This window comes from Merops nubicus, unplaced genomic scaffold (assembly GCF_000691845.1).
Source record: "Merops nubicus isolate BGI_N331 unplaced genomic scaffold, ASM69184v1 scaffold17724, whole genome shotgun sequence".
Taxonomy (NCBI): Eukaryota; Metazoa; Chordata; class Aves; order Coraciiformes; family Meropidae; genus Merops; species Merops nubicus.
In genome coordinates, this window is record NW_008602437.1 from 1 (window position 1) to 10,157 (window position 10,157).

Sequence of the window (10,157 nt, forward strand, 5' to 3'; positions counted from 1 at the left end):
CAGGCATGATTTGCCCGTGGTGAATTGGTCTTCTAAAGAGTCAGAGGATGCCATCAGAACACCACATGGGGAGAAGTGGGAGTTGGAGCAAAGCAAGGGCTCAGGGGGTGGTTTGGGCTGTGTGTGGAATGGTAATTCTGTGGGCCTTTGCCCCAGAAGGTCTGCTGGATTGCTGCCTGTGGCTGCAGGGGACAGGACTTGGTTGTCTGGGAAGTCATTTTGGGTGATGTGCCCCATTTTGCTACTTCAAGGTAAGAATTGAGGATGTCTGGGGAACAAAAAAAAGTCTGTAGACGTGAGTGGGAGAATGGCCCGAGCCCAGAAAAACGTGTGTGGAGCAAACAGGAGAATGCTACCAGCCCCAGGCACCCCATGAAGGAGGCTTTGCCCAAGTCTTGCTCTGCAGCATCGCTGTGTCAGACACCTGGAGGACAGTCAGGACTTCAAGGGACCAAAACAGTGAAACTTAGGCCTGCAGGATGGGTGTTGGTTAGACAGGAGACCTGTTGTCCTCCTTTCTCTCCCAGGACACTTCCTTCCCCTGGATTGAAGTATTGCAAAGGTCCTGGGTACCAATCTGGCTCAGAGGTCCATGGCAATTTGCATTTTTTGGGCCCCCTGACAATTAAGGCACCTCAGCAGCTTCATTGTTAATACAAGTCAGTCTCACTTCTCAAAGGCATGGGATGCAAGTAAGTTAAAGTGAATCAAGAAGCAACCAAGCTCCCAAGACGAGGACCCCCCTGCTCCTTAGCTTCTCCAACTCAAGATCTCTCCACCCTGCTCCCTCCTGTTTTAGCCATTGCAAACAGAGACTGGAGAAGGTGTGACATTTCCAATAATTGGCCATTTGTGGGTTAAATGACACGAACTGAAGAGATGGGACAGTCTGTGGGTTGAAAAACTATCAGAAGCCTTTGATTGAAACCTTCTGCCCTGGCAGTAGAAGTGTGGGGAACGAGATCACAGAGGGTTTGTGGGAGAAGGGGGAGGCATGTTGTGAGGTGAGGGACCTGTAGTTGTACCAAAGAGGCCTGGAGCCCCAGCCCCTCTCTACCCAACTCCTGATAGCATCTTGAGAGCGAGCCAGGCTTGCAAAGGGCAAGAGTTTCCGTTGGCAGGAAGGTGAGAGATGTCCATACGGGGCTGGCATGTGTGTGTACACACGTGTGGGTGGCAGAGCAGTGTGTGCACTGAACTGGGCCCCGAAGGCTCCCCCAATGCCCCTTTGTTTCCACCCTGGTGGTCGGAGGAGGGCCATGCTACGTGTGGAACGGTCGCCCTTGGCCTTGCAGCTGTGCCCCACCACCCACCCAGCCACGGGCAGGGTCCCCACGCAGCCCTTTGGGCAGCTCCCAGCCAGCAGTGGGAAAGGGAAGGTGAGAAAAAGGGAATCTGGGGCAGGTTTGACCCATCCTTGGCATCTGGCCGCGAGGGGCTGGGTGGAGGGAGGAGGAGGAGGCTCTGCTTGCTAGCAGGGGTCTTTCATCATCCCCTCTCCCCCCCTGGGCTCTGGGAGACAAACGAGGCTGAGGTGTGAGCAGAGGTGGTTGTCTGGGTGGTTTGGGGAGGGAGGAGGGGCAGCAGGGTGGAGCAGAGGGGGGACCTGCTGTGGTATGGTGCAGCAGCCCCCCGCATGGCGAGCAGACCTCTGCCGTGGGCCAGGCTCTGCACTGCAGCTGGGGTGAGGCTCGAGGGGATCTCAGGGACCTGTCAGAGAGGTGCCTGTGACAAAGGGTCAAGGAGATGCAGAGCCAGGTCCTGCTGTTCTGTCCCCCTGCTCTCCCTGGTGCTTCAGGTACAGGCATGTCTACCCGTGCCCATCCCAGTGCCCACAGTAGGGTCAAAGGTCTCTTTGCATGTTCCTTTTCTCTCATCCCCCTTCCCACGGCTCTCACAGGGCAAGGAGCTACTGCAGGGCCTTCAGCTGGCTTTGACATGCTCTTTCTTCCCCAGAGAAAGCACCATAGCGTGCCCTTTACCTCCTCTCTTCCACTCCCCCCCCTTCTCATACCTGCGTGCCACAAACCCGCAGGAAGCCAGTTTAAAGGGCCAGACCCTTGGCAGGTACCTTGAACAAGCTTGAGACTGTCACAGAGCCCTTTGCAGGAGAGCTTGGACCTGTCTTTCAGAGGAGAAGAGAGCGACAGCCCCCGGGATAACGCCATGGTTGCCCACCTCAGGATGTGCTTCTGCCTTTGTCCAGGAGGGAGTCACCAGCTCCAGACTCACAGACCACAAGGGAGCCCCATGACATGGAAAAGGACCTAGCCCAGGGTCTTGTGGCCTCCAGGGCATGGCTGCACACACTGACAGGACAGCAGGGCTGGGCTGGCCCACTCTAGCCCTGGGTCCTTCAACAGCCTTGCAGGGTTCACCTTGTCTGAGCTGAGCCTCACCCACAGCAACCCTACAGTTGGGTCTGAGCTGAGCCTCACCTACAACTCTACAGTTGGGTCTGAGCTGAGCCTCACCCACAGCAACTCTACAGCTGGGTCTGAGCCTCATCTACAGCAACCCTACAGTTGGGTCTGAGCTGAGCCTCACCCACAGCAACTCTACAGCTGGGCATCCATGGTGTGATGGGTGGCACTGGCTGCAGCCCCTGACTGTCACAATGCAACCTGGTCCCAAGGGATGTGGCTGAAGAGACTCTTCTGGTGGAACTTTGCTCTCTAAGTAGGTAGGCTGAAGGCTTAAATTATAGAAGATGTCCCTGCTTATTGCAGGGGGTTGGCCTAGATGTTAGAGGTCCCTTCCAACCCAATACATTCTATGATTCTGTCATAGAAAACTTTTCTAAAAGGTCTGGCTACACATTTATGCTCCTCCCTTCTCCCTCACTCCTCATCTTCTCTAGGTGTGATAAAGTCACCTCCAATCTACCAGCATCTCAGCTCAAGTGGCCAGAGATAAGCACAGACACAACACCTGCACTTCCTGAGGACACGTTTCTAGCTGCTTCCTTAAAAGTAAATAAAAAACACAAGGCAGGCTGGGCTCTGAGCTGCCAGGGTATTGTATTTGCTAGGATATATATAGCCCTAGTTATGGGCCTGACACAGGACCAAAGAGGCCTGTAAGGGTGCATGTGATTGTTTTCCACCCCTTGCCAAACGAAGCATCTGGTACACGTCAAACCACAGAAGAAGCTATGTGAAGATGAATTCAACTCAAAACAGAAGTTCCTGAGTGAGGATCTCCTCTTCTTTTCTTGTCCATTCCTCCACGCCACTCATTCCAAACCCCAATGGTGGTAAACAAAACCCTTTTCACAAGATAAAGGGTCTGATCCCCCTTAAGAGACCTCTAGCATTAGCCCAGCCTTACTCAGTGTAATTAATTAAGGACTTGAAGCTTAATCCTACAACCAATTGTACCCCCCTGTTTGTGTTGGGTTTTGTTTGTTGGCTTTTCTTTTCATTTCCAAAGACTCCATCCTTGAATTTGCCTAAAGCTTCCCCAGCAAAGGGGAGAGGGTTGTCAGAAGCTTTGAAGAAGTTAAGTACCTTTAAGGTAGTGGTCCTTCACAAAGAAAATAAAGAGAAGATTGCCAAGGATTGCCCAGGGAATTTCCAGAGCTGAGTTAGACTTTGTACCTCTCTCTCTTTCAGCTCAATGTCTTTTCCATCACACTGTTTGCCCACAATGACAGCCAGAAGAAATAGGCTGGGAGCAAAAAATAAAACCAACCAGATCTAAGTGCAAAACAACCAGGAAAAAAAAAGTTTAATACCACGAAAAAAAAAAATTAAATATACAAAAGTTCATGGAGTTCGTTTGGTTTGGTAACATAAAGCACCATTAATTCCACAGTACATTACAACTCAGCCTACTGCACTTTCCAGAAAGCACCCAAGACTCCTGAAATCTGATTTAGCACCAACATCAGTGGTTTGCCAACTTGTTTAGCACCAAGAAGCCCATTAAACATACCCTTTGGTTCCTCTGCCCTCCTTTCTCCTGTGCATCAGGCACCGTCTGGCTGCTCGTGGGTGGCACGTGAGACCTATCGCTGGCATTCAAACAGCAAATAGAAAAAGAGGGAAAAGGAGGCTTGTTTCTGGAGATATTCAGTGTTAGAGAGGCTTGTTTCTCCTCAGGGAGCACTATACACTGTGAATAGACAATATCTGGGTTTGCACCCTCTTAGGGAAGAGAGAAAGGGATTCGGTCCTGAGCATCACCTCCAGCTTGCTGCTTACCCTCTACTGCCTGAAATCCTGCCTCTGAGCAATTCCACATACCTGACCAAAGGAGAGGAAGGCACAGTCTCCTTTAGTTCCCATGGTCATGTTTCCCTGGGAAAAACACAGCTTTGCCTCAGTGAAACCTTGTTTTTATACCCATTGACTCAGTGACAACGGTGGGGAGAATACAGGGCAGAAAGTGCCTGAAACTCGTTCCAGTCTGTACAGCTTCCTTAGCAAAGCAGGGAGGGGAAAGTGAACAGGGCAAGAGAGACAATTTCCTGCAATTCTCTCACATTTTTAATATTTAAAAATATTAATTATGTGCCTTTGCTATCCCAAGCTGGGTCTACCATACCCAGTCCTGTAGAATGGTGAGTATCTCCTATGAGAGAGCTCTGGTAGTCCCAGGTACTATAGGCAGAGACTAATTGTGGGGCCACAGGAGCTAACCAAGTCCAAAGACTTCATTAGCAGTGATGGGCAGAGGAGAAACAGTTTCTCCTGCTTATCCTGTCCTGAGACTCAAAAAGGAGACGACTCTTGGCTCTTGCTGTTTGTGGGAGCACCACAGCATGTGGAAGTAGGTTTCCCAAAGTGCTGAGCCAGCTTCATCTGCTCCCCCCCAGGACCACCAGAGGGATGTGAGTGAGAGCAGTGTGAGACCAGTACAAAGGGTTCTAGAAAACCCTGCTGCTGGCATTCCTCTCCCACTGCAACCTCTCCAGCCTGACAAGAAGAGAGGTTGTTTGTTTTAGCCACATGCTTTTTTCAAGTTGCTCTGATGAGGTTGGCAGGAAAGGGCACAGAGTGTGTAGCAGTGAAGCTTTTGACCCTGGGTAGAGGTGCTGTGGTCTCACCTCTGTCCTTTTTCCATCACACAGACAAGGAAATGCCAACCTGCCCAGGTCTGGAACTGATTTCAGTGCAATTGCCCTCGCAGCCTCCAGCTCAGGACCTGACCCAGCAGGACCTCAATCCCAGTGTGGTAGAACCACCTTCAGGATGACAGTGTAATGGCACTCAGGACTCTCCCCTCGCACCAGCAGGCGTTAGGGGTGACTGCTGATACCAGTGCAAGGGCAGGGGTGCACCTCTGCCAGAGAAGAGCAGATTCAGGTTCGCTGTCTGGACTAGCCACCCACAGCTCCATCACTGAGACCAAGCAACACCCCAGGAAGCTTGGAGGGGGAGTTTTGGTGGGCTTGTCTCTCTCTCTCTCATTCTGTACTTATGCTCCCTTGTGGGAATAGAGTGGTGGGCTCTACTGATTCAGTGGCAGATGGCTCTGAAGGGTCTGGTTGAGTGTCTGGCTCTTCATCTCTTTGAAGAGCTAGAGCTGACACAGAAGAGGACAATCTCATGAGGACTAGATTCTACATCCAACCTGGATGCTGTGACCCAGAGACCCTGGAATGGGTTGCCCAGGGAGGGGGTTGAGGCCCCATCCCTGGGGGTCTTTAAGGCCAGGCTGGAGGAGGCTCTGGGCAGCCTGATCTAGTGGGAGGTGTCCCTGCTCATGGCAGAGGGGTTGGAACTGGGTGATCCTTGTGGTCCCTTCCAACCCTGACAGATTCTGATCTGTTTTAGCAGAGGACTTTAGAGCCCTAATGGCTCAATGGTTGGACTTGATGATCTTGGAGGTCCCTTCCAACCTAAAGGATTCTATGAAAGCCAACAACAGACTTCAGAAGGCAAACGGTACCATCTCTCATCACTTCTACATCTTCCTTATCCTCCAGGAGGCCTTCGGACCCAGTCAGCTCTCCAGACCTCAGGTGGGAGAGGTGACATTAGGGCCACTTGGCAGGCTGCAATGCTGCTATGTCTGGTTGTGATGGAGAGGAGCCAGGATGCACCTGGTCTGTGGTGACTTTCTAGCCCTTTCTACAGGAGTCTTTTTGTGTACAAAGCCCCAAGGAGGAACGTATCCCCAGGAGCAGCATTTTAGCTTTCCTCCTGCTCTAGGACCCTAAATGCCAGACAGAGCTCACTGGCAGATTTAGAAGCAGCCCATAACCTAATTTGGAGTCATGAGGTGAGGGGGTGAGAGATGGTAGTGTCATGCTGTAAGTGGACGGGTACAGCCCTGGCTACAAGAGAGCATGAGGTGGGAGCCAGTGTGGCAAGTTTCACACTTGGTGCCTGAAACTCGATTGGCCCATTTCTGAGTGATTTGCAGTGGTTGCGGGCAGGAAAGAGAGAGAGAGAGGAAGAAGAAAAAGACCAAAGAGGCCCCAGGGAGGAGGAGAGGCAGTTATTCAAGGCTGGGCTTGACCAAGTATCCATTGAAGGTGATGTACACGTCCACATCATCGCTGTAAATGGCGTTCTCCCTCTCCCTCTTGTAGAGCCTCACCCAGATCTCATCATTCTCCTGCAGCTCCAGCATGAGGCTCTGGCTCTGCATGATGCTGCGGTCGCTGGGTTGGGCGTACAAGATGACGGCCTCTTCTTCGTTGTGCATGATGTGCATGTAGGTCTCCTTGAAGTTCCAGGTGTGGACGTTGAGGCTGAAATAGTAAAGCCCGCCTACGGCGCAGTAGAATTTGCCATTGAACATGTCGAAGTGGCTGTAGAGGTTGACAAAGACGGTGTCAAAGATGAGGACCTGGAAGCCCTCGCTGCTGTGCAAGGCTTTCCTGCGCCCCACGGAGAACGCGGCGTAGTGATGCTTGCAGGGGTCTCCTGCTGCACCCATCTGGCCTTTGCTGCCTTTCTGGCCCTGGGCACCCCGCTCACCTCGTGGTCCTTCTTTGCCCCATTTGCCTGGCATCCCAGGTTCTCCTCGGTCTCCTTTCTCTCCTGCAAGAGGAAGAAGAAGACACGACCCCTGTGCGATACCAGAGGGAGAGGTGGAAGTGGAGGTGAGAAAGGCTAGGGAGGAGGCAGAGGATTGCCCAAGGATGGGGCAGTGGCAGAAGGAGGAAAGCTCCTGGGGGTGACAATATCGTTGTGCTTCATGGGTAAGCAGCTATCTTGCCTGCAAATCCTGACTGTGACTGGGGTATCTTCTCTGATGAAACCCCTGCTCACCATTTAATATTTTCTTGATGGAGGCAGCAGGACCTGTCCCTTGGAGACTTCAGCCTGAGGGGAGCCCAGCAGTGCAAAGCACTCCACAGGCTGGAGGAGGGGAAGGAATGCTAATGCCTATGTGAGAATGTGACTAGAGAGGGACAATGAGGTGGGTCAGAGGGAAAAGATTTAAGTTGGACTTGACGGATGATGCAGTGTGAGTTAGAGGGCTGGTGCTTTGACCATACCTGTGTCCTCTGGGTGTCCTGTGTGATTACTACTGCAGTTCTACCTTGGGGTTCTTGCATGTCATACATTTGGGTAGGCAGCAATACAGAGAGAGAGCAGCACCAGAACATACTTTGTGTGTAGAGAGAAGGGATGAGGCTCAGAGCAGCCTCTAGCACAAGTGAGAGTAGCCTAATTTTGTGCCTTACTCTTTTCCTCTTCTGCACCTCCATGGTGTCGCAGGTCCCTCTGCAATACCTCACTCTTCTCCAGACTTTTATCTGCCCCAGACACATTTCTGAGCTCTGATGGATTGCAGCTATTTCCAGGCTGGGCAGGGAAGGGGGAGCATCTGCCCAGCTAGCCCAGAGGAACCACAGAGCCACAGTAAGCAAGTGGAGCAGGCTCCAGCTGGGAACAGGCTTGTGCCACAGCAAAGGCTAAAAGGGGAACCCTGAAGGGAGGAGCTGAGCTAAAATAGGGATTTTTTTTCCCATTAGCCAAGTCAGCCACAGCAGGGTGGACTGAGTTGAGGGTCGCTGCCAGTTAGCCTGGAGGTGCTTGCAAATAACTGCTGCCTCCCCTTGCCCTCCCTCAATCAAAAAGCTTGTGACCTGTGGAGCTGGAGGAGATTTTCCCCCAGCCTTCCCCGGTGCCACTGCCCAGCCTCCAGCTATGCTTCTTTTGCAGCTGGGTAGAGATTGCTCCTTCCATCAGGCACTAGAGACCTCTGGAAGTCTGAAGGCAAGGCAGGTGTCCTCCCGGCTTGGCAAGAGGTTGCCACAGCCACTCCTGTGCTAGCCAGGAGGAAGCAGAATTCTGAGACACAGGGCTCACAGCAGGGAGGTGCACTGACTTCCCTCCTCCCAGGCTGCTCTTGGTCAAGGCACAAAACATCTAATGACCATGTGGTGGACACGTACCGAGGCCAAGAGAGGCACTTACCCTTCAGGATGGTGATGTTGATGTAGGGACGGACCTCTGGCATTGGGTAGGGCAAGTGGTGGTGGCTGGGAGGGAGCGATGGGGCGTCCACCGAAGAGTCCGGTGGGTCACAGCAGCGTTTGCAAGCAGCAGGGGCTGGTTCTTCTGTGAGGTTGGGTTCATCAGCGGGTGCCCCAAGCACGACAAGAGGGAGAAGAAGGAAGGTCAGGGGTGTGCGCCGGTAAATGAGGTCCATGGTGACCTGGGAAGAGCTGAGGAAGCAGCAGAGTGAGGTATAAGAAGGGGAGGACACGGAGGATGAAGTAGAGATCATCACAAAACATCCTTCTGTGGCTGGAGCCAGGGGTGGGACCAAATAACATTGTCCTGGGGAGGGAGTTTGCATGCTTGAAGTCCCTGGAGGTTCAAGGCTGCAATCTGGGTAGCAACCACATGGCCCAGGAGGATGCCCACCCCTTTCTGCCTGGCCCAATGGAGACTGGGTGCTAATCCTGGAAGAAGGCTTGGCCCTCACTAGGCAAACCACTGGAGCCACTAGACGTTTCAGTCCCCAGGCTGGGACAGAGGAAGGAGCCATGGCAAACCACAGAGCCCCTTTAACAAAAACACGCTCTGGGAGGCTGCTGCATCTGTGGGGAAGGCTGCAAAAAGCTTCTCCAGCCCTCCACTCCTTAGATAGGAACTCTTGACCCCTAACCCAACAGCCCTCCTGCCCCAGCCACAGTCTGACCCATGTCTCTCTGCAGAGATCTCCTTTCTCCAGTGGGTTGGGAACCTCAGCCCGCTCCTTCCCACTGCCAAATCCCCCCCAGCCCCCTCCCTCCAACGCTCAGGCAAGCCCCAGCACCTTCCCTCAGGGATGGTGGGGTCCTCGGCGAGCAGCAGCAGCAGTGGGCAGTGCCAGGTCTGTGCAGCAAGCCCGGAGGGGAGCTGCTCTGCTGCAGAGGGTGAAGGAAGCAAGGCTCGGAGCAGGCAGCTCGCAGAGGAGCAGGCTTCCAGAAACAGACACGCAAACAAGCTCCTCTCCCAGCCTTTGCCACCCTTCCCTCTGCCTGCACCCCACCGCGGCGTGGCAGCTCACCCCAGAGGCTGACGGCTCCCCCCCTTCTTTCCCAGCCCAACTCCTGCAAAGCCTCCCCCCCAGCCCATGGCTTTAAGAGAGCCGGCTCTTGGCACAGGCAGTGCTGGCTGGGTGCTCTGCCTGGGCTTGGACCTGCTCCCTCCCTTCTCTCCCTCCCTTCCCTTCCCTGGCTTTGGGCTCTCTCCCTTGCAAACCGGCTTGGGTTTCAAAGCCTTTTAACTCTTTCCTAGGTAGTGCCTTTATATGTGTGTGATTTTGTTTTTTGCTTCTGCCTTTTTGCTTCCAAACAGCCCCAACCCTGGTCAGCAAAATTCAGGGAGCAGAGGCTGCAGCAAAGGTTACCTGTGCGAAGGTTAGTGTCCCACCCTGAGCATCTCAGGGTGAGGTGCAGGAGACACTTCCCTTCAGGTGGGATGGTGCAGGACTCTGCCCTCACTCCTCTGTGCTAGCCCCTTGCCTCGTTCATTAGCCCTTCACTTAACTGCCCGTGCTCTCTCCCCAGCTGCCTGTCCCCCTCATAGTCCCCAAATTTCATCTTTCATCCTCTCCCACATCGTTTCTTCCACACATCACTGCAGCCTTTTGCCCCAGGCTCATCAACTGGTCGAGCCCTCATTTTTTTTCCCCCCTTCTCTGGTCATCCCCAGCCCTTGGGCAGAGCCCCAAACCTCACGCTCCGGCGTGTGTCATCCCCA

At 53.4% G+C, this 10,157-nt stretch overlaps 1 protein-coding gene across 1 annotated transcript; it reads right to left on the reverse strand.

The window, feature by feature from the left end:
- Positions 1 to 6,447: 6,447 nt before the first annotated feature.
- On the reverse strand, positions 6,448 to 8,616 carry LOC103771083 (complement C1q tumor necrosis factor-related protein 6-like). The gene is made up of 2 exons (XM_008938370.1): positions 8,382 to 8,616; positions 6,448 to 6,995 (listed from the first exon to the last, which is right to left on the reverse strand). The coding sequence occupies exons 1-2, from the start codon at positions 8,614 to 8,616 to the stop codon at positions 6,448 to 6,450; spliced, it is 783 nt and encodes a 260-aa protein (XP_008936618.1).
- Between the last annotated feature and the right edge of the window lie 1,541 nt (positions 8,617 to 10,157).

Excerpts from the sequence above, each read along its gene's own strand:
- LOC103771083 (XM_008938370.1), bottom strand. The coding sequence starts at position 8,616 with ATGGACCTCATTTACCGGCGCACACCCCTGACCTTCCTTCTTCTCCCT. Across the intron at positions 6,996-8,381 it reads CAACATCACCATCCTGAAGG|GAGAGAAAGGAGACCGAGGA; the intron begins GTAAGTGCCTCT and ends TTCCTCTTGCAG.